Below are 23751 nucleotides of genomic sequence, written 5' to 3'. Positions count from 1 at the left end.
CTCTCACAAAAAGTGTGAAAAGTATAAAAAAAGGTAAGTTTGAATTTAAGTGTTTGTGATTGCTTTTGTTCCTATCAATTAATAATTAATATTACTAGTTACCAACGTAGTGGACTCGGTCTGAGTGCACTCGTTTCGTGTCAACCCGATATAACTATGAATGTCAGTTATGATGGGCTTCGATTGTTGAGTCTAATTGATCATTGGATTTGGTAGAAAATAAGGCTTTTTAGTTTTCTCAATCGTGCCTCAATTGACAGCTCTAAGAGTAGGAGTGCATTGTCAATTTGACTATTAACAGGAAAATTATTCAGGATTCTCAAAATAATTCACTTATAAAAATCATTTATTATAAATATAAAAATAAAAATACATCTACGTTAAATTTAGATTACAAAAAAATATGCAAAAATATTACTTTGACTAGTATTTATATTTTCAACGTGAATATGGGACGTATTTAAAAGCGTAAAATGGGAAGACTTAGCACTAAAGATATAATTCATATACTATTTAAATTAAATACTAAATTAATAATGCACACAGGTATTGGGAATCACCGCGTCTGACTAAGACAAATATCGTATCGAATCAGACGTCCGAGGAAGCTGTTCGGTTTGCACATATCCTGGAGCAGACGAGCTCCGTCGACCTTCTCCTTGATTTCGAAATGTAAATCGTCCTGATCACAACAGTCGGCCAGACGATCGAACATCTGCCGAGACTGAGCCTTCAGCTGGGGCACGTCGTTGCCGGCTGAGAACACATACAACCGAACACCGGGTCGAAGCAGATGAGTGAAGTTATCGAAGAGCGGCGACACTTTGTTCATGCCCGCTATGGCTATCTTCATATCTTCAGCGTCGTCGAACGACAACCAGGACGATCGAGTGGGATCCGTCTCTTCGGTGGAGTTGTATATTCCAGACACCAGGAAAGCAGCCTGAAGACGACTCGCTCGGGAATCCTTCACCAGGAGTTCTCGATCGGCTAATAGTTTGGCTGCGAGCAAAGCTCCAATGCCGTGTCCAACAAAGTATACATTGCTGAAAAAAAAATTTTGATTGTAATTCTAAGGTGCACGGCTTCGCCCATTCTGTGATTTATGTATATCAGAATATCTGTACCTATTGATCGAATAGTTGAAGACGAAGCTAGCCGCCTTTTCAACCAGTTGATACAATTCTGACGAAGACTTCAAAGAAGGCATTGTAGGAAAGTATATAAGGCGAATTCCGGTCTGTTGGAGTCCTTGCCATAAATTTTCACCGTCTTCACCCAAATAAAGTACAATCGGCGAATCTGAAAATAATAATAATTATTAACAGCGATCATGTGATTAATTTTTGATAAGCAAAGTTGAGACCTATTTTAGGGTGTTTAAAGTAATTTCATCAAAATTTTTGGATCAATTTTCAAGAAAAAATTAACATACGTGATAAAATTGTTTATTTAATATTAAAGAATAAATATAATATGATACACGGGAATGTTAAATGTTTTACTATCGGTCTGACTCAAACCTCCAACTGGTTGCTGATCATATATTCAGACCTTCAAATTAAATTACACCCTTATTTTTCATACGCATATTGCATGATTCAATAATTGAAAATTAAAAGTAAATTCAAATACCACTATTATTTAGACTAAGCGACAAAAAAATCATTCAATTTACTTACCGGAGCAGAGACTTATCAATCTCTACTAAGTTTGGCCCATTGAATTCGAATATGACAATAATTTTTGCTGGCTTGCTCTATAAACGTTTAAAAAAATGTGCAATTTTTACAGATTTTTGGTTTTTGCAGTATTTGGTTCAAAATCTAGTATTGCTGTGCTAAAAGTGAGAATTGGAATCAATAGTCAAGATGTTTTTCTATTGATTTTGATTTGAAATACTTATAATTAATTATCTATCGAATTCAAAAATAAGTAATAAAGTCAAAAATATATATTTTTTCCACTTTAGTGTTGGATTTAAATATTTTTTTATTTTATCCGAACATACTAATTCAGGCCGTAAATGATTTAAAATTACGATATGATATATTCTAGGCGAGACGCTCATCGCTCGTAAGTGAACGAGTGAGATGGAGTGATGCGCTCTCTATTCTTCATCTCGCTCTGCATTTTATGCATGCGGTCTTTAAACGACAGCATTTTTAACTCAATTTAAAATCATTTACCGCTCGAAGTACATTTCAATAAAACGAAAAATATTAGCACAAAGAACAAATCTTTTTAAACGTGGTAAAGTGAAAAATTATCGAAATTAGCTCATAATATTATGGAATGGATGTGAAACGTGGACTCTGAAGACCAACATAACCCACATAAGCCACATCGAAGCTTTTGAGATTTCGTTTATTTTATCGAGTTAAGCCAGTTATCAATAGAATTTTTGTTATTAATCCACAAGAATAGTCGAAATATGATTTTTCTAAGTGGAATTTTATTTAATTGTCATATAATGACAATTTAATATATTATACCTATTAATTCAATTCAGATTCGTGTAAATACTAGTATGAGTTTTTAGTTCGCAATTTTACCGATTTAAAATTCAGCACACTTCCAATTAACCCTCTTAAACGAAAACAAAAAATAGTGTGGCCAGAACACTATCCCAATAAACATGTTTTAATAGAAAATACTCAATATAAAATAGTATTAACAGTGGGAAAAAATCCCAAGTGAAAATACGTACTTTTGACTTTTGATTTGAACTGGACGACTACTTAGAGAGAAGCTGAAAAGTACTACAAATGAAAGATAAAATACCTGACTATAGATTCCAATAATCATTTTGAACAGTAAATCGACAGATTTTGAGACATCGACCGAACAACACCAACATATAGAAAAATCGCGCGATTTAAAAAACACATCTTTGAATCTCGAGCCAATCAACATTTTTTATTACCAGATTCGTGTTTACTGGGCATAGATCTATAAGAAAAGTCATACCTCGTCTCTGAACCAAAAAAAAAGTCATTTGTCGAACAGTGTTATTGTCATATTCGAATTCAGTGGATCAAACTAGATTGATTAGTTTCAGCTCCGGTAATACTTTTTCGTTGCTCAGTGTTAATAGTGAACGAGGCCGCCAATGTAGGAACACAATGTCATCACTGTTGTCATATTTAAATAATTACCATTGGATAAATTGGATCCGAGCATTTTCAACTTGCAACCGGATTCCAGCCCGTACTGCAAATCCAAAGCATTGAACGTAGTTTCAACATCTAATGCAAGCATAAATCAAAATTAACATACAATAATAATATAATATAATATAAGGCACATTTGTGATACGCAATTAAATATAAGCACCTTGATTGGGGGGATAAATTATTTCGTTGACGACACTATCTTGAGATTTGCACGTCTCCATCTCGAACTAGAATGTCTGCAAAATGAAACACACGTTCAAAATATAAATAGAACACGAACAATAAAAAAGTGATAAGGGAAGTGCACGATAACATAAAAAAATACAAGTCAACAGACAAATAGTTGATGACTAACTGATAAACTGCCGACTTGTGTTTACACACAATACCTTATGATAATCCAGATTAAGCGATTGTCATACTTTTTTTAAGAATTGTAAATATGTAGGTTTGTGAGCTCTTTTTCCTATTATGCTGTACATTAACATTAGAATAATATAATACTATGATTACTAACAAAATTAAATTAAAATTGTAATATAGAAAATGATCAGTAGATTAGTAGCTATTAAAATAGATATAAGATGTATTGTGAACATAATTTAGTAAAGCATTTAAAAATTATAATAATAATAAATATACGTACGCACTTATATTTATATAGAATCAATTACGAATCTATGTATGATCCGCTCAAGTTTGCAACAACACTTTCACCGAAGTTTAAGACAAAAATGACACGTCTAGAAAGCAGAGTGTGCTAACGCTTAATGATGTCACTTTACATAATGGACTACTATACTGGTTTTGCGTTTTATTTAAGCGTAGATAAAAACAAAAACGTGCAAAAAATACAATATACAAAGTAGTGGAACGATACGATATCGATGAGTCAACACGAAGACCTTGGAAGTGTGCAAAAATGGACACATTCGATTTCAATGGGTGAAAAGATTGCTTCAAATCAAAATATGTACTGTAGATTCAGATCAAAGAACGTAATCAAGGTAATTTGGACTCGGAACTAATTTCCGATCAAATATGACGAAACATAGTTGGATTATATGAGTAATGTAACTAAGAAACAGGGCCACTGGGTTGTGTATTGTTTTGATACCGATTAATCATAAGTACAGCTTAAATTTAATTAAACTTAAATTTGTACAACACCAAAGTTATTAGTTCAAAAATTGAAAGCGATTCATTTAGAGGATTTTCCATATAGTATATTGAATACTAGTGTTTTTACCCGGCTTCGCTCGGTATTTGTAATATAAACCGCTTAACCTTTCCACCGCGTACGACTACTATACATGTCCTAGGGAACATGCCCTCAGCGCGTGGGACACGCATAGATGTCTTGGAAGTTCCAACCTGTGTAAGAGCCGTCTATTGTGTTAAAATTTTATAACTTGGTTGAAAATATTACTAAATGTATACTTTACCAAATTCAATAGATGGCAGTAGTCAAAAAAAATTCAATATAGGCTAAAATAATTTATAAAATATTACAACCTATATTTATAGTCGAAAACGCGATAACAAAATCCGCAAAAAAGCAGCCGCGTACAGGGCATGTTCGCTAAATTTGGTGACGCGGGCAAAGGGTTAAACATGGCCAATCTAATAGTAAACATTTTACTAAATGTATTTGAATAGTTTTATTTTATAAAAATTTATATGAATATTCATTTGTTTTTTTTATTAAATCGAACGTCACGGATTCTACGAACCAAACGAACAAACAAACATACAAAGTTTCTTTCATCGCATGGATGTTGGCATATTAAGTTATTAAATAAAAAAAAAATAAAAAAAATGTATCGTCGGTCATGTGTTCGATCTCCATGCGGTCGAATTTTTTTCAAATACCTTTTAAATATATTTAATTACTTGATATGAAGAAATACTACCTACCTACCTGCATATAAACAATATAAAACCGATAGAAAAATTAATTAATTAAATAAATTTTCAATAGATGGCGGTAAATTTTCAGCCAAGCGGAAAGATTGGCATCGATTAGTATATTTATTTATTTGGAAAATTTACAGTTTATTAAGTTACATAGATTGATAGTAAAAAAAATATAATTATGTTAAGTAAACCATTAATAATTTTCACATATAGGTAAAAAAAAGAAAAGCTCAAACATTTAAAATAAGAAAAGAGTAGGAAAATAAAGCACATGGAAATAAGGAACATGAAAAGTACACAGAATAAAATATAGCAATGTAATAAAAATAAGATAAATTGTAAAACGTAAATAGAATTGGCAATTGATGAGTACGTAGTGATAGACGTGTAGATATCCAGAAGCATAAATATCAGCAGTTATGTGTATATGAATATAAATATACACATACATACTTGCATCCATAGAAGCGATACGGAATTACCGAGCAAACCATCACTCGTGATACCAATTGAGTTAAAATAAAATTAATAAAGCGAATTATATAGTTTTTTGGCAAGTATTTGTTCATAATATAATAATAAACAATGATTTAGATGACAATTGACGATAGAATTGAAAATAAAGTGCGTTTAGAAATATAAGAAAGAACCAATAATTAATAATGAAAACAAAAACCATAATATATGGGCAGAATTGATAGAGTGCGTAAAGATAGACGTATAAGCCTACATGCGTAGGTAAGCATAGACATATGTATACAAATGAACATGCATCAATAATTATAAACAAAGATATAGAACTATTGTTCAAATAATAATCATTGATGGTAGTAAATGAATCTGAACATATATTAACAAAGTGAAATATGGAATTAACCAGTTTATATTCTTTAACAATAATATTAATATTGAGACAATAATCAATAATAGAAGTGAAACTATAGTTATAAATAGAGCAAAAAGTATGGAAGAAATTACAGTAAAAAATGTAATTGCATGTACAAGTATATGTAATTATAAATGAAGATATAGAATCAATTATCAAACAACAATTATTGATGATAGCAATTGAATTGAAATAAGTATTAGTAAAATAAAATATGGAATTAGTTAGTGTATATTCTTTGATAATAATATTTATATTAAAATAATTATTATTAATAAAAGTGAAAATATAGTAAAAAATATGGTGGAAAATACAGTAAAAAAATAAAGTAAGAAATGTAGATATAAAATATAGAGAAGAGAATAACAGGATCGGTAAATATAATTATCACATAAAAGAGAAGGTAAGAAAAATATAAATAAAAAATTAGAATAGATTGCTTATTCATTGAAAAAATATTTATATAATCTTTTTTAGGTCGTCCAAAGTCTTTATGTGTAGAATCTTTGAAGTGGAGTTTTTTCTTAAAAGTATGTTTGAATTTCTTACCCAGACGTATTGAAACCCCTTATCTTTAGCATAGGATTTTGTTTTGGTCAAAAGTTGTTTATTGGCAATGGTTAATTGATCATTTATGTAGATTTTGGCATTATCAACACCAACACCTATATCATTAACTGTGAGATTCTTGTGTTTACGGGTAGTCGCAACAAAGTCTTCTTTAATATATCTATTGATGAAGCTCACTACAAGTAGTTTATCCGAAGTGCGGGTGGGAACTCTTGTGATATAATTAATTTCCGATTTTGGAATATTACAATTTACAGTTTTGGAGATCGAGTCAAAAATATTAAAGACGTTTTCATTATTTTTACAAGGGATTCCTTTTATTTCAACATTGTTGAGCCTTAATCTCTGTTCAATGCTTGCGATTTTATTTTGTAATACATCAACAATATTCTGAAGTGACTCGATGTCTTTCACTTTATCCTCTACTGCACTTATCCTACTTTCGGCCTCAATAATCTTTGAACTGTTAAATTCACATGTTGCTTTGAGGTCGCTAATATCAGTTTTTATCGTTTTTATGTCCTCTGCAAGCGACGGCAGGCATGATATGTTACGTTTGATATCAAGGATCTCCTTAAGTAGTGTACCCAATGAGGGCGAAGGTGACTCAGTCAAAGACTGAGGACTTTGTGGATTACGGCATCGTGGACACTTCCATGTAGCCCTTTTAGTAGCTCCCAATCTATTGTAGCCGCCTTCAGTAATTTTGGCACAATTAAAATCGTAATGCCTCTTACAATTAGCACATTGAACACCATTAGAAAATTGCGTTTCACAAGATGCACAACACTGCATGATTGCCAAATTGAATTGAACTAAAGGTTGACAATCTATGAAATTCACTCTGCGAACGAGAATGTATGGACTACCCACTTGAAACTTGAATTTATATTTTTTGTAATTATTATGAGTATATTGAGTATATTTTATAAGTACGAATTAAAAATAGCACAACAGGAACAAACTTTGTTGACAGATTTTTTTATTTTTTTTTTTTTTTTTTAAGACCGTTTAGGTACTTTAATTAAATATTATTTATGGAAGAGCTAATAACGGTGCGAATGCGTCATCGATCGACAACGAACGACGGCGAACTGTATATATATATATATAGAAGTTTTTCTTTAGTTATTATATCTTCGTATGAGTTTTAGCAGTGACGTACATATGTATGTCGAATCGAAACAACCATTATAGTACGTCGAGCGTTATCTCAAGAAAGACAGACAGACAGACTGTCTGAGAATAGCGATATTATATATAAAATAATGTACATATAACCAGTGACGTGGACTAGTGGTTAGCATATTATGCTTTCGGACTGAATGTCACGGGTTTGATTCCCATTAGAGTCCCGCTGTTGGCCAGACCTTGGTTTGTGACTAGAGGTCGATCGTTTCTTATCAGAATTTGCCAATTTTTCTGTTATTCATTGAAACGGTTCTTGTAAAATTGACATCTCCTTTCCTATCTCTCTTGGTAGAGATAGGAGAGTCTCAAGTTATTCATAGAATTGGGTCCGATACTTAATACTAGATGTAAACCAATACTTTATGACTGAATTATCTGAATTCAAACTGTTTTGATGCAGACAAGATAAAATACCAAGGTTGAATTTTTTACATATCGGCTGTATTTCAAAAGATGTACTAGCGAAGTTTTAGAATCGGTTGAATTATTATGATTTACTATGATTTAAACTACTTAGATAAAATATAATCATTAAATTATATAACATTGTAAATATTTGAAAAGAGCATTTGTGTACCAAGTACGTAAACAAACAAGATTAACGGAATATTTGAAATATAATCTTTTCCGCATTCACAATATAATCTAGCTAATATCAAATTACTAGGGATGTATCAGAAATGAAAGTCCAATTGATGTTTTATTTCTACCTTCGATTCTATCTGTTGCAATTTTCAAGGATATAAAATTGCATTTACCAGTGATACAATAATTTGCATATTTCAAGACGATACTTATTCAGCTGAATGGAGATTGAATGCCAGAAAAGACAAATGTGAATATCTGTTTTTGCGAAAAAGAATACAATGCTAAAATTATGTACTATCAACAATGATAATCTTTGGATTATTCAATGAAAACATGATTTATCAAGTCTTAAAAATATATATGTATGCATATGCTTGAAAAATCGTTGGCAAACAAAGAAAATTCATTATCTAAATATCAAAAATGTATTTTATTGTGATGAAAAATCTAAAGGTAAAAAATTTCTCATGAATACAATACTTTAATTATTGATACTTTGCACACAAAGTAAAAAATAAGTAATTTACTCATTATTTGTATAAATGTAGACATTTCGAAAAATTTGTTATGATCAATTATTCAATAAAGAGTAACCGCACCAATAGTCAATAAGTTAAGAAAGTTTTCATTTTTTTTTATCTACATACAAAATACATAATTGACCACTTCTGGTTGTTTGTATTGTGTTGGAAATACAAAAATAAGGCTTGGAGAGTAATTGTTTATTCCGCCTCTCACTCAATCTGCTCTTCTGCGACCTTCACTGAAGGTCGATTTCGATTAAAAACAATTCTTCTCAATTCTTGGTACACCCCTAACTTCACACATGTGCAATCAATCATCTGGAAAAACATTCTAAATAACACGAGATTAATTTTACAAGTCTGTAATTAAAAGCGGTAATTAGAATTAAGGCGCCAAACTCAAACATGGCGGCCATTAAACTAATACCACACGTACGAAAAGCAAACTTAATGGTAGGATTCAAATTTGATCGATTGTATAAGTACGCTAATGTAAGCACTAACGAGAGCAACAATAAAACCCACATTTTCGATCTCAAAAAGAGGTTTCATAAAAACCGGTCGCAACGTGCACAAACACACGGCCATGTCTTAATCTCTATTCTGATTTGAAAGAAATAAAACGGCACATTTTTATCGTCGTTGACATTCGGAAGATAAGATTGCACATGCTGCTATTCACATATTCAAACATTCTTCGGTCTTTATTCGTGCGACAAATCAGCGAAAAGCTATGTTTGTTGCACTATTTTTAAAAATGAAGGATTTTATTACAGTTCGTCCGAATGAAATGAGAATGTACGACAGGGGCGCTTACCATATGTCGGTCGGATGTAGTATACGATGTACATGTGTTGATGTAAACAAAGAGTTGTTTATGTTATGTGTGTGGAGTGGAGTGGAGTGGGTGCGGTCGTCGTTCCCATTCACACCTGCTGTTGAGGTTACTTCGACGACCGATGAAGATCTGATGATGGAGACGACTCTTTGCGAGTGTTTGCTCCCGAGTTTCGCTCAAGAGAAGTCCTTCTAGGATGCTCCGAGAAACACACGTCCAGCGAAAGTCGCGACCTCCGTGCAATTGAACGCCGCTATAATCACGTACGCTAGCAGGCCGACAACTGATGCACGTATCAACACATCAATATGGCTACCAACATTCTGAATATATTTTTACCTATCAAAAACGAATTCTAATCTGAATTATATTTGTGTACACTGTTCAATATGTAAACAGCATTATTTCGGGCAACAGTAAAAATAGAATAAATCAAATTTAATTGTAGTTATTATTGGTTAATTAATTGGAATTAAGTATCTAATGAAGCTGTCCTCGGCATGATAGGGAGAGGCAGGGAACTTGTTTCTGTCATCAGGCGGAGAAAGATGGAGTACGTCGGACACATGATACGGGGTTCAAAATACGAATTTCTTCGTTTGATAACCATGGGAAAAATAGAAGGTAGACAATGGATTGGCAGGAAAAAGTTATCTTGTTGACCGATATAAGCGCTGGAGAGCTGTTCCGAGTCGCTGAAGACCGATGCGGTTATCTTCAAATAATCGAAGAGGTGATCGCCAACATCCGGATGCAGACAGCGTATTAAGAAGAGGATTACGAAAAAAATGTCCTGTTAAGGACATTTCATCAGAGAGATTTAATTACGAATAAATAATTGTTGTCAATTTTACGTGATACGTCTCTATAAAAACGCTACATCGCACGGAATACAATCGGATCAATTTACTTATAAAAATGTATCCCATGTTGTTTATTGTGTGTTTTGAATGTATTGTGCAATTTTTACCGATGCTTGCCCATCTTGCGAGTAATATAAACAAACAGAGAAGTTTTTATCGGACATACGTCGAGCACCAAGCGTCAAATACGACTGATGCTAAAATTATTAAGATCTGTCCGTGGACAGAATGTCACTTGACAACAAAAGAACACCTAAAGCCACTTCTATTAATATTACATTTCTCTGCATTTCATATTGTAGTTTAAAATTATTTACCACTCGAATAGTTCAGATAAAATAAAAATATATTGAAATTAAAACCAACCCTCCCAAACGTAGTGAAATATAGAACTGGTCCAAAAAGGCGACCACCTCGTCGATATCCACATCGGTCTTCAGTGGCTCAGAATGCATCTTCGGCGCTCATATCGGTCCACATGCGCATGTTACAAAGCCAAGACAACTTCTTTCTGTCAATCCATTTTCTAACATTTATTTTACCCATGGATATCAAGCGATATTTGTATTTTGGACTCTGTATCATGTGACCGAGGTACTCCATCTTTTTGCGCTTGGCAAAAACAAGTTCCCCATCTCTTCCTATCATGCTGAGGACAGCTTAATTTGTGAGTTTTTTTGTCCATGAGATCTTCAGCATACGCCTGTAGACCCACATCTCAAAAGCTTCGATGCGGCTGATCATCCTGTACTTATACGAGTCCACGTTTCGCATCCATATAGCAGCACTGACCAAACATAACTCTTCTCGAATTTCAAATGCGTACGAAGATTGAGATGCTTGTTTGTAAGCGCCCCCTCAATTTTTATGAACGCTATTCTAGCCATCTCAATCCGGATTCTAGTATTCATTTGGATCCATCTCTTCATTTAACCAAGTACCCAGGTATTTGCATTTATATTTAGGATCTATGTGGAATAAAAATGAATATTATTAACGATAGGGTTTTCGTGAAACTGATGATGTATAAGTATTAGATGAGCATTCCAATGTACTATTTAAATTTGTCATATTTTATTTACTTGGTCCAATCTATCAAAAATACACGTATCAAGAAATTGTATTATAAAAATAAACAATACAATGAACTTTACTATCAATATTTAAATATAGCAATTGTGATTGTATTTTTCTTATGAGACAAATACATTTTCACGATTAAATTTCTTAGAAAAAAGGTTTACAAATGTACATATACATATAATATAATACAGGAAAAATCAAACAAAATGTAAACAACTTTCATATTTGTTTTATTGTATATCAAACCAAGCCAATTAATCAAAAATCTAAAGAAAGAGCACCTTTTATTATGTAAAAAAAAACGCAATTGAATTAATTGTGTGAAAAATGTATCGCTGTCTAGATGTGCCTATTAAAACATCAATTGGATTGTTCTATCTACCTATCTATCTATATTACAATTCTATATCTATGGCTGAAGTTGAGGTGAACGGCGAATAAAATTTGCGGAAAGTAATAAATTGGTATGGGGCAGTAAATTACAAAATCTCATAGATATGTAACATTATTATATAAAAAAATAATAATATCCTCTAAAAATAAAGTAATAATAGTAATAAATGACTGAATAGTAACACAATAGTCTTCTCTGACGATAAAACGAATGCAACAATTAACATTAAGAAATATTAAGAGATGATCACACGGCATTTCAAATTCATTTTTTTTCATGTTGTGTGAATTTTTCTTACAAAAAATAAATAAAACAACACCATTCAATGCTATCATAAATTTCACAAGTTAATAAATGAAAGAAATACCTTCGCTTCAATACAATAAATTATAATATCTCGATTTAAATCTAAACGCCTATTTTAAGCTCTTTTGATTCTATAATATAAAATACTTATAATGAAAATTTTTAATAAATTCTAAAATGACACTACCTACAATGTATTATATATGATTATCTCCACAAGCTTCAAGAAAATATAAAATTTCAATATTTTCATCTGATATCTTGACATTGAAGCAAAATCAAAACAAAAGGTTTACAAAAACCCATTTGTTGACAGCACTGATTATATGTACAAAATAAGAAGAATGCGAATCCAATTTATTATATAATAAACGTGATTATTATGGTTAAGAAGCATTTGCATATAATTTAATTGAATCTGTGAGATATTTCATAAAAAAATTCAAAACTCATCTAACGAAATGTCTTGACTAGACTTTTTTAATTAAAAGAAAATAAAAGCGCAGTCTTAATAATATATTAAGAATGATTAAAAATATTTATTTTGATCATGTGATAGGATTTATGCAAGTCTTCCGACTGCAAATTTAAAAATAATATGCAAAGTGAATATTCAACAATGCATAATTAAGTGCTAGATTGATTTAAATAGTATGCATTACAATTATGTTGGTTACTACTAGTTTGTGCGTTTTGCTTCCTACAATTAATTTTATTATATTTATATAAACATTAAATAGTTCGATGTTCGAAAATCATGAAGTGGAACAATGCCAAATTGAACAATCAATACAAAATAAATTTAAATCATAATAAAATGCCATATGATCATCTCTGTTATGTCACAGAACTGTATAATGGAAAATTGAAACATTATGTCTCGATGTAAATAAATCATTATGTCAAATAAATTTGACCTCGACAGTTATAGAAAAATATGTCATGACTATATAAATATACACTTACGAAAAATAACAAATTATAATAAAAATATTTACAAAAAATCATTAAAATTAAATAATAAATATACTTACAATAAATTTACAACATACTGATGATAAATATTACAATAATACTTTTGAAACTTCAATTACAAATGGCTTATTAAAATATAATATAATATAATAATCGTATTATAATAAAATTTAATCATAACGTTTTCATTATCACACATACATACATATTAAAAATAAATACTGATCGTTCATTTTATTTGTCACGTGTATTTATTAATACATACATATACGCCGTTTAATATACATATGCATGTATATATTTTAAGTAATAATTAATAATAAATTTCTTTATCAAAGCAACATGGGAAGATGCAATCGTAGCAATATTGATAAAAGTCTACGTGTCTCACATTTCGTTTGCATGCACTCTCGAACGAAAACAATGTGGCATATTTGAAATTGCAATTATGAATATGATATACGTATGTAATATAATACTAAATTACATTTGTTCGGCCATTTTATGTGCATATCTAAAGTTTTGTTCACTTTTATACATACATACATAAGTTATGTGAAAGATGAATATATGTAGTATTAAAAAAATTAACAAACAGTACGGTTTATATTAAAATAGTGATATAATGGTCTAATTTTAGTCCGTCGCAGGACTTTTAAGCCTCTTAACAATCAATCAAATCCGCATGATTAATAACTATTCCTTCACGAGAGACGAGGAAGTGCTGGCGCTGGTGATCTGATCACGCCACGCTATACTCTCCTAAAGGATTAAACTCTTTGCTCATGAGGTGGCTCTGATTGTGCGCCATGTTGTAACCCCAATGAGCCATGGCTTCGAAACATTCACTCTGAAATAAATAAATTTACGGTAAGTACATGGATTATATATAGTACATTCTGAAATATTCAAAATAATTCCAAATTTTCCAGAGAACTGACATGCATCACAATATACTGTTCAAGTGTGAACTTGAATACATATATTTTCTGATTCAAAAGTCGCTCAAGTTAAGTGTGAGGTATATAGTCAAGGATGATGACAAACTTTCATGCAATACACAAGTTTCTACTGTCTATCTAGGCAGGTTGGACCTGACGGACTTATCAAAGTTACAAGTATTGAATGGATGTTGGCTTGTTAAAGTTAACTAAAAGAGTTAATATCAGTCAATGAGGGTAGGTATACACGGGTTTATCTGCGCTTTTCATCACTGAACTGAGATCACATATAAGAAAAGCCTTAAAATACAAATAAATCATTAATGGTGGGGGGGGGGACACGACTTAAGCTAGTAAACTTCAGCTTGACTTGAATGTCATTTCCACCAGAGGCAGCTCGTCCTAAGGAGCGCTGATGAGGTAAACCCCCATTAAAAATTAACAAATTTATATTTATTTTGTTATTTTACATATGTACCAGGAAAGTCTAACAGATTAACCCCAATGTGCCTTCCTGGCCAATTATAAACATCTATGGATAAATATAAACGTATTTTTTTACAGAGCATCATAGAGACATCTATGGATAAATTTGCAGCATTTTACAAATCAGCGAATTCGAGAATCTGGACAATTCGAAATTTGCGAGAAATAGGTCAACATTGCCAATTTGTGGGAGCAGTTTCGATGAAAATCAGATAAATTGGCAAACTCTGATAGGAAACAATCGACCTGGAGTCACGTATCTAAGGTCTGGCCAGCAGCACCACGCAGGGATTGAACCTATAACCATTAGGTTTGAAAGCATTATATGCTAACCACTAATTTATGCTGTTGGATATCAATATACTAGCAGTAAAATAAATGAAAACCACAAGAAATGATTTTGGGCGTATTCTAAACTGATGCAACATGCCGGTGCGCTCTGTTCTACCAACTTGCAATAGTTCGAGACTCGTTTTATCAAATTTTCGTCTGCTTAAAACAGCAGTTTGTATATTGCAGACAAAAATGAGTTTTTGTATACATGTACATATGTAATATATTTAATATATATATATTGTGATCATTCATAGATTTTTAAGCTATTATACCCAAAAGAAAGGACGTATTTTACATTGTGTAACTTTGATGGTCAGTTGTGATTCATCTGTCGTTCAGATCGCACGGATTTCTTTTGTCAAGTGTTGGGACTACATCTGGAGTAAATATGTATACCTCTAATGTTGGGATACACAACGGTCTCTTGGACTATTTTGGGCCGAAACTGACTATAATTTATGAAAAAGGGATAAAAAAAACTTATAGAAAAAGGAACGTGTTAAATGTAGACGGTGACTACTTTGTACAATTATTTTTTATTAAAAAAATAATTTTCATATATAAAATACGTCCTTACTTCTGGGTACACTTACATAATATATTAACACACCTATAAAATATTTAAAAAAAAGTTTATAAATCAATTCTTACTATATTTTTAATAGTTGATGTTTATCTCGTAAAATAAGTATTTCACTATGTTAAACATTTACGTATGTGTATAACATATAAACAAACTCGACGACGAGATACACCAAAAAGGTTGGGAAAACGAGTCTTGAGATATTGCAAGTTGGTGGAACGAGGTAAACTCGAAACATACATATGGTAGGATGCAATTGTTCGTTTTGGGGATGCAATTGAAGCTTTTGAGATGTGGGTCTATAGGCGTATGCTGAAGATTCCGTGGACCAAAAAGATATAAAACGAAGCTGTCCTCGGCATGATGGGGAGAGGCAGGGAACTTGTTTCTGTCATCAAGCGGAGAAAGATGGAGTACCTCGGACACATGATACGGGGTCCAAAATACGAATTTCTCCGTTTGATAACCATGGGGAAAATAGAAGGAAAAAAATGGATTGGCAGGAAAAAGTTATCTTGGCTTCGAAACATGCGCATGTGGACCGATATGAGCGCCGAAGAGCTGTTCCGAGCCGCTGAAGACCGATGCGGATATATTCAAATAATCGACGAGGTGGTCGCCAACGTCCGGATGCGGACAAGGCATAAACAAGAAGAAGAAGAATTGTTCGTGCCGAGTCTGGTGCGTCAATGATCTATTTCGAGTGTGCGTTTTTCTTTGCGCTCTTATTAAAAAATTCTCCACACAAAATGTCATACAAAAACCAATGAAAGGGAACACTCAAAGTGATTTCGACACGTGAAACAGATATATTTCCATACAAAAAAGAGTAAAAAATATGGATCAGCGCTCCAAAGTTTTTACGATCAGTTCCGAAGGTCGCCAATCACTGTAAGTTAACTTTACTTAGTGAAAATCAACACCATGCACGTAGCTTTGGTAGATCCACTTGAGGAAGCCCAACTTTTAATACCGTGTATAAGCATTTTAATGATGAGCTGTCTTTTAGAAACATTTGCGTAAATGCTAGTGCAATATATATGTATATTTACTAATTATGGATGAGCCGAAGCGACTGATATAATTCAGAAAGGTATCCTATGCATTTCAACTCTCTTCCACAAGCCTATTGAAAAACTATACACGTTTTTTAATAGGCTTGTACATTAAAAAACATCTTAAACAGTAAAAAAGTCGTTTTAAAATTGATTAAAATTATTCACCTGTATGTTCCATACGTCTTCAAAATCTAAATCCTTGGTCCAATGGAAAGGTGCACTTTTGGAATTTCTGAACGTGGAACTGACACCACCGAGATCAAGTTTAGTATGCGTGTCTAAAAACTCTTTCACACTCGAATGAAAGTCGACACCGAAGAAATCCAACAACGATGACACTGTTTTATACGGGTCCAACGACAGATCTTCATATCGGAGAACTCTGAAAGTGCATTAGAAAATCGTTAATCTTAATTTGAATACGGAAAACAAACAAAAAGCAGATTGTAAATATGAACTTGTATGTCTGCTGGCAATTACCTGAATCGTCGAGGATGTAGTGCGGCCATTCGCACGGCAGCGACGTAGTCTGACACCATGTCGGCACACAGCAACGCCGGCTGATCACAGTCTGGCTGACCGGGACACCAGTCCCGATGTCTTCTGGATTGCAGCACTCCTCGAGGATCTCGCACCAGCAGCAATATCCGAGGCCCCTCTCTGGAAAAACAACAACACAGTTAAAACACTGATTAAATCTAAAAAAAAAAAAAATGATTGCAAGGCATATAACACTATAACCCATTTATGAATCAACATATTCAATATACAAATGAACAATTTAAAATAAAAAGCACCGTATATGGCATTGTTTTTGTGAACAAACTTTTTAAATTCAATACCTGGATAAGAGTCAATTTCGTGACTCTACGCTAATCTAATTAGCCGTTTAGTAAAATAGAAAATAGACATACTATAACAGATCCGAATATGCAGCTATATTCTTGTATCTATGAAATTTGAGCCGAGCGACAGCTACATAGGACAAGCCTGCTGCTCCTAGAGCTGTCAGTTTAGATGAATCGTTACAAATTATTATGTCTGTCACTAATGTATGTATATTTCACACACTAATGGATCAGCATGTGTAATTAAACACGAGTGTTAGATTGGTATTAAGGTTGATGATTGGACCTGAACACATAATGTTCTATGCAAGTTGAATAATACTCGACCAGTATACATCAATGTATAGAGCAAGTGGTTGTGTTAATGCTAACGACGGAGATTCCTGGGATCAAGCCCCGGCTTGAGTATTTCTGCAGTGCTGCTGATCAGACTTGGATATTTGTGACTCCAAGTCGATCGTTTCTTATCAGAGTTTGCCAATTTATCTGATTTCATTGTTGAAACAATTCCTCATCAAATTGGCAAAACCATCCTACCCACTATGTCCTAAATATCTGAATTTGATGTAAGTAAAATTTGTAAAAAAATATGTACAAGTCTAAATCCATAGATGTCTCTATGGATTATTTCATTAATTAATTAATTGTTAATTTCGTGTTCTTCGGCCTCTCGAAATACAGCGATATATATATAATAAAAAAAATGTCACCGCTATTTTAATATTATTTCAAATTTATATATGTAAAAGTTTAATACCTAAATGACGCTCAGGGACAACACGTAATGACATCATGGAAAAATATAAATTTTTCAAAAAAATAATTAAGTAGTGGGGGCTTGTGACTTGCGCTAAATAGACCACACGCGGACCTGGCAGCTTGACACTAAGTTAACATTAACAAGTCCAAACGTTGCATTTGCTTTTGATACGTCCACTTGCTTCACTTAATCTGCATTTCTACTTGCGTCGTGTATATATATATATGTACATATGTTACAGTCAAAGTGTATTTTCAGTTGTAATATATTCCAACTGATGTTTCAGGTCATTCATATTCGAATACAATTCAACTAGTAAATTAAATCTCTACAAGCGCAAATATACTTTCAACAATGTGCGCCAGTTGCAATATAACAGTTGATTTTTAGCAGCTTTGATGTTTTTACGAATGCTTTAGAATTCAATAATGCGTTAATATTTGCTAGGTATTAGGAAAAAAGGTAATGAGTATCATATTGCGACAACTCTAAGAATGAGTTCCAAACAAAAATGTGACGTTCTAATTCAATTTACTAGTCGAGTGACGTTTTCGTGTCGTGTCGCGTGAGTGATTTATCTGTGAGTGTAATGGCCGTGAGCCAATTGCCGCGTGAGTGAAATTTTGTGGGCGTAACGCCGTTGAGTGTAAAGTCCGTGAGTGATTTGTCGTTTTTCACCCGTTTTCCCGCAAATCTAACCTCTCCATCTAACCTGCTACCAACATATAGTTGAACTGTATTTTCAGTTGTAATATATTTTGATCAGTTGGAATGTAATTCGTCATTTGAATCGACTTACGCAGGTTAGACTGAATATATTCCAACTGAAAATACACTTCAACTATAACGGTAGTTGACACTAGGTTAGATGGAATATATTCTAACTAGTCAAAATATATTACAACTACATAGATGATATATATTTCGCTTGAAACTAAGCGCCACTAGATAGATTAGCTCGACGATTTAGCGCTTTGTCACGTTTCGGTCCACCACTACTTCTGAACACCGTTCGTTATACAAAGATCAGACCCAGAAAACTTTCGGGACACGGTCTGCGTCTACACATTTTGACCTTTAGAGCGTGTAACCGATTTGTCTGAAACGTTCTCACACGCGAAACGCATACAAATCGGTAACAGTTTCCTCCGACTACCTGGACTGTTGTTACGTCTTGTTTTCCTCAAATTCGACCACTTTTCCCCATTCGATTATTTAATTGGCATCGACGTGACGCAATCGACGTACACAAGATTCGGATGATTGCATCCATGTCGAAAAACCACGACTGCTTCGAGGTGAAGGCAAAAAGTCTCAAGATTGACAGGGTCACTCCTATGTTTGTGCACTTACACCAACCACGAAATTTCTAACCAATTCACATACGATGACTAGTTGAGATAAACACGTACGCCAATTGTATGAGCATATAGAATTCGTGGATTAGGCAAGAATTTGCCTAGTTCGTGAATTCTGCAAGTTCACGATTCATTCTTGTATTTAGCCCTTTGAGTGCTGACGTCTTTTATGTTGAAAGCCCGGCGCGCTGAAAATTTCGCCAACATTTCCAACTAGAATTATTTACAAATCCAATAGAAAGCAGGTATAAAAATTGTAGGTAATCCAAACAAACCCTAGATAACTGCCGTCGAGGATTTTGAGTTTTGTAAAGGTGTGTTTAGACTCTCTAATATATCTTGCAACGATATAAAATAAACAACAGAAGTCTATTAAAGAATGTATTTTTCCAAAACTAGTTCTATCTTCTTTATTGTTGTTAAAATGTAATGCTCACAATCTAAATGCCAAGCCACAATCTAAAATACTCAGCAGTTAGGGATTTCCATCGAGAAATTCTGCTATGGTTATAAATTCAGAAATTCCGATGTCAACCAGTCTTTATAAACATTGACACGGATTATACGACCCATGTTCAATGCATTTTTTTAATGCTACCTGGAAAGGCTTTAGCGGGTAGTATTCTTGTTTACTCTGTACATGTTCAAAATACAAAGCCTATCGGCGTTTTTCAAAATTTAGGCTAATGGACTTGTGGGCAAAACGCCGATCGGCGTTGGTCAAAATTCAAAGGGTTAAATGTATTTGTCAGTCTGGATTATGTAGGTTCGAGTCTAAAAGTTGGAATAAAACATTCAGTCGCCAGTTTTTCTCTCTTCAGAGGTTGGGGACCACTTAATTGAGTAACTATTGATCTCGCGCTGATCGTATCAACTTTTCAAACCCCAATAGAGGCATTTTCTAACTATGAAACTCTACTCCATTTTTAAATTAAAATAAGTAGGTCAAAAAAAGTTTTTCGTCTCTAAAAAGTTGCTTCCAAAGCCAACTGGAACTGTCATGTGCAATATTTTATATGCACAAGTTTTAGTACTAACTTTAGAGTGGCACTTCACGGAAAATCAGCTTTTATCAACTCCCAGACAAAAGAAAATGCATTACAGAGGGAAATATTGTTCTTAATCCTTTTTGTTGTCACGTTTGAAAGTCACCGCTACTCATGTATTATCCAATGCACAGTTTAGCCTTGAGAGCATCTATTATTGCACATTTAACAACAGTGATGTGCATGCAAACACTAGGCTGGGGCACTTGATTGGATCTATTGGTGATTGTTTTCACCATTCCGTTTGTCTCATAAGCGAGATAGTTGTCTCACAATCGTGAACTACTTCCTTTCACTTTTGCGCATCATGACAAAACTCTTCAGGCGACTGAATCGAGGAAGCATTACAATGAGCAAGGTCTGCATCGAGTAGTTGCAATCGAAGTTTGAGATTTTCTTCTTAAAAAAGCAACTGTGATGTTGGCATCCAGCATTGAAGCCACTCGGAGGACAATGGAAATGTTGTGAATTGGAAATTTCCATTATCAAATACAAAGGATTATTTTGAGGTATCGGATGTGCTTATATGTCAAACAAAAGAGAATACGATGCAATTTTTATGCATAACATGTTTTGAACAATGTTTGAGTTTTAAATTACAATACATACTAAGTAGAGATTGTAATTTACCGTCAAATTTCATTTACTAAATGAAAAAAATAATAATTAATTAGACAAATCTGTGTGTGGTTACTAAATTTAATCTTAAATAATTAGAAATAAATCTCAGATGACAAATTTAAATAACTTAATTCCATTCGTAATATAATATATATATATAAACGGACGCGATGTGTCTATGTATGTGCCAGACCGTGGACACAGCCAATCAGAGACGAGGAGACGCGGGGAAGCGTGGTACCGGGGAAGTGGGAGGGGGGGAGGGAGCGTTATGTGACGTCAGGCCGAGCGACGGATAACATACAAACACACATATTCATTCATCATTTCGAACGGATTAGATTGGTGAGCGTGTAATGCGCGCACTTTTTACAAGGCTCTTTTATTATCACGATTAATATTACGTGCGCATGCGCGCCTATAAATTACCTTACATTATATTTATATATAACATATAAATTTATTTTAATACCGTTGAAATCAACAAGTACAACACTAGTAATTAATAATCATAATAAAACAACCAACTTAAGTATGCATCAGTGTAGCCAATCTTACAAATGCATCAGTGATACTAATGAGAACCGTCAAACTGGCAGAAGGCTCGCTATTCGTTAAAACTTATTACATTGAGTTACTATTACGTTTGCAATACATCGCATTCGTATTAGAGCGAATCGTATTAGAGCGGGAATCATAAAAGCTGTGTTACCAGTTGTAAAAAACGATGGGAACAGTGTGGACAAATACGCCAATGTGGACAATAGACGTCACCAAGAAAGATGATGGAGTATTTTCAAACGATTCTTTTACGATTATTTTTCACCATCGTAATGGCTGACTTAATTTCCACACACATATATTGATGACCAAACAGAGCAAAATGGCAAAGTTTGAAAACGATCGAATAAGAACTAAATTTCGTCAGGCGAAGAAATCGAAAGTGAAATAAGAAGAGGCTAGTAAAAAAATCGAAAGTGAAGTAGTAAAAAATGCTGTTTGGACTAAAAACTTGATCCCGCTAAAATTTTTCATCATTTTGGACATTTAATACTGAAAATAAATAAATTCTAGACTACCTAATTCACAATACGCCATTTGCATCGATTTTAAATGCAATAATATGCCTGTTTATGGATTTAATTGCCAATAAAAAAATATCCGGTAACACTGACCAACAAAAAATCACGTTTTTGAGTTACCAGAGCGGAGACTAATCAATAGAGGTAGGACCGGAAGCGTGCCGTTTATTTTTCAATTGTTGTAAATCCTTTGTAAAAAAAGGTTCGGCAAACCTTTCACAATGCATTTACAACATTTGAACAATAAACAGCCCCCCAGGGTCCGGGCTTTACTAACTTCGACCCACTGAATTCGAATATGATAATGATGCTTAAAAAAATACGCAATTTTTACAGTTTTTTGGCTTTTGCGGTCTTTAACTCAAAATCTAGTATTGCTGTGTTCAAAATGAGTATTCCAATCAATAGTCAGATGTTTTCCCATTGATTGTGATATTTAAAAATGCGCTTTTTTTATAACGTTCATATCTTGTAAACGAGGGCGAACTAACAAAAATCATTATCGTATTCGAATTCAGCGGGCCAAACTTGGTAAACATTGATTAGTCTCCGCATTGGTAATTTTTTTTTTGTTGCTCAGTATAATTAACGATGGTTAATCGTTAGCATTTTAATCGTTAATCGTTGATTAGCATTTTAGCGATTAACCAGTAACGAAATCCGTAGTATAAATATATGATGTTAAGAGGGCTGGATACCCGAAACCTTAATATTGTTGCCGTTCCTTTCTTCGATATATATATATTGAGTGAATGTACATATATATTGAGTAAATGCGACAATATATATGTATATTGAGTGAATGCGACAGTTGCGCCTCGACCAGATAATGCCTATTTTAAATCGACAAAATCGAGGTTTCGTATTCTCCAGTTTTCTCCTCCGAAACTGGACCAATTTAAAAAAAAAATTCATCATCGGTATGAGAAAGATATTTTCTATGTTTGTGTCTTCGTATTTTTTTTAAAATCAACCGTTAAATTAGCACGCTGGACTCTTTTCGTGGGTGTAAAAAAGAGACGATTTTATAGATGTTTGGTGGCTCCTAGTTCCTATAAAAATAACTAATCAAAAAAATAAAGATAGAAACATGCCTATGGTGGATATCCATAGCATATTAAAAAATAACTTCTCTAATGCCATAATTGAGGAAGGGAGAAGTGTAATACGTTTGTATGGATAAGGCGCTGGTGTCCAAGCCCTCTTAAGTAATGAAATCCCCGTTTTAGTTATAAATTCCTCTTGATTATTATGACTAAGAATCCCGAAAGTTGGTTGACCACAAATTAGTTCTAAATATCCGTATAACTAATTTTGTGGT

At 33.2% G+C, this 23751-nt stretch overlaps 2 protein-coding genes across 5 annotated transcripts in view; both read right to left on the bottom strand.

The window, feature by feature from the left end:
• Window positions 1-330: 330 nt before the first annotated feature.
• On the bottom strand, window positions 331-9975 carry LOC143923255 (kynurenine formamidase-like). 4 transcript variants are annotated; one of them, XM_077446847.1, is made up of 5 exons: window positions 9670-9975; window positions 3337-3412; window positions 3159-3248; window positions 1128-1302; window positions 331-1046 (listed from the first exon to the last, which is right to left on the bottom strand). In XM_077446847.1, exons 2-5 carry the CDS (start codon window positions 3395-3397, stop codon window positions 557-559), a joined length of 816 nt encoding a protein of 271 aa, XP_077302973.1. In that variant the 5' UTR covers window positions 3398-3412; window positions 9670-9975; the 3' UTR covers window positions 331-556. The 4 variants fall into 4 exon arrangements, with proteins under 4 accessions (XP_077302973.1, XP_077302975.1, XP_077302974.1 ...); XM_077446849.1 differs by having other exon boundaries at window positions 9785-9975; XM_077446848.1 differs by lacking the exon at window positions 9670-9975 and adding an exon at window positions 3827-3961.
• A 3939-nt stretch (window positions 9976-13914) lies between these two features.
• The window catches only part of LOC143909759 (carbohydrate sulfotransferase 3), a 30313-nt gene continuing 20476 nt past the window's right edge, over window positions 13915-23751 (bottom strand). The window contains exons 2-4 of the mRNA XM_077427925.1: window positions 17196-17375; window positions 16881-17097; window positions 13915-14161 (exon numbers count right to left, since the gene is read on the bottom strand). Of these exons, the coding sequence (XP_077284051.1) occupies window positions 14054-14161; window positions 16881-17097; window positions 17196-17375 (505 nt within the window). The 3' untranslated portion in view covers window positions 13915-14053. The remainder of the gene's footprint in view (window positions 14162-16880; window positions 17098-17195; window positions 17376-23751) is intronic.

Source organism: Arctopsyche grandis, chromosome 3 (assembly GCF_051622035.1).
Source record: "Arctopsyche grandis isolate Sample6627 chromosome 3, ASM5162203v2, whole genome shotgun sequence".
In the NCBI taxonomy this organism is placed as follows: Eukaryota; Metazoa; Arthropoda; class Insecta; order Trichoptera; family Hydropsychidae; genus Arctopsyche; species Arctopsyche grandis.
The sequence above is the reverse complement of the archived record's forward strand: the minus strand, read 5'-3'. Positions and strand labels throughout refer to the sequence as shown.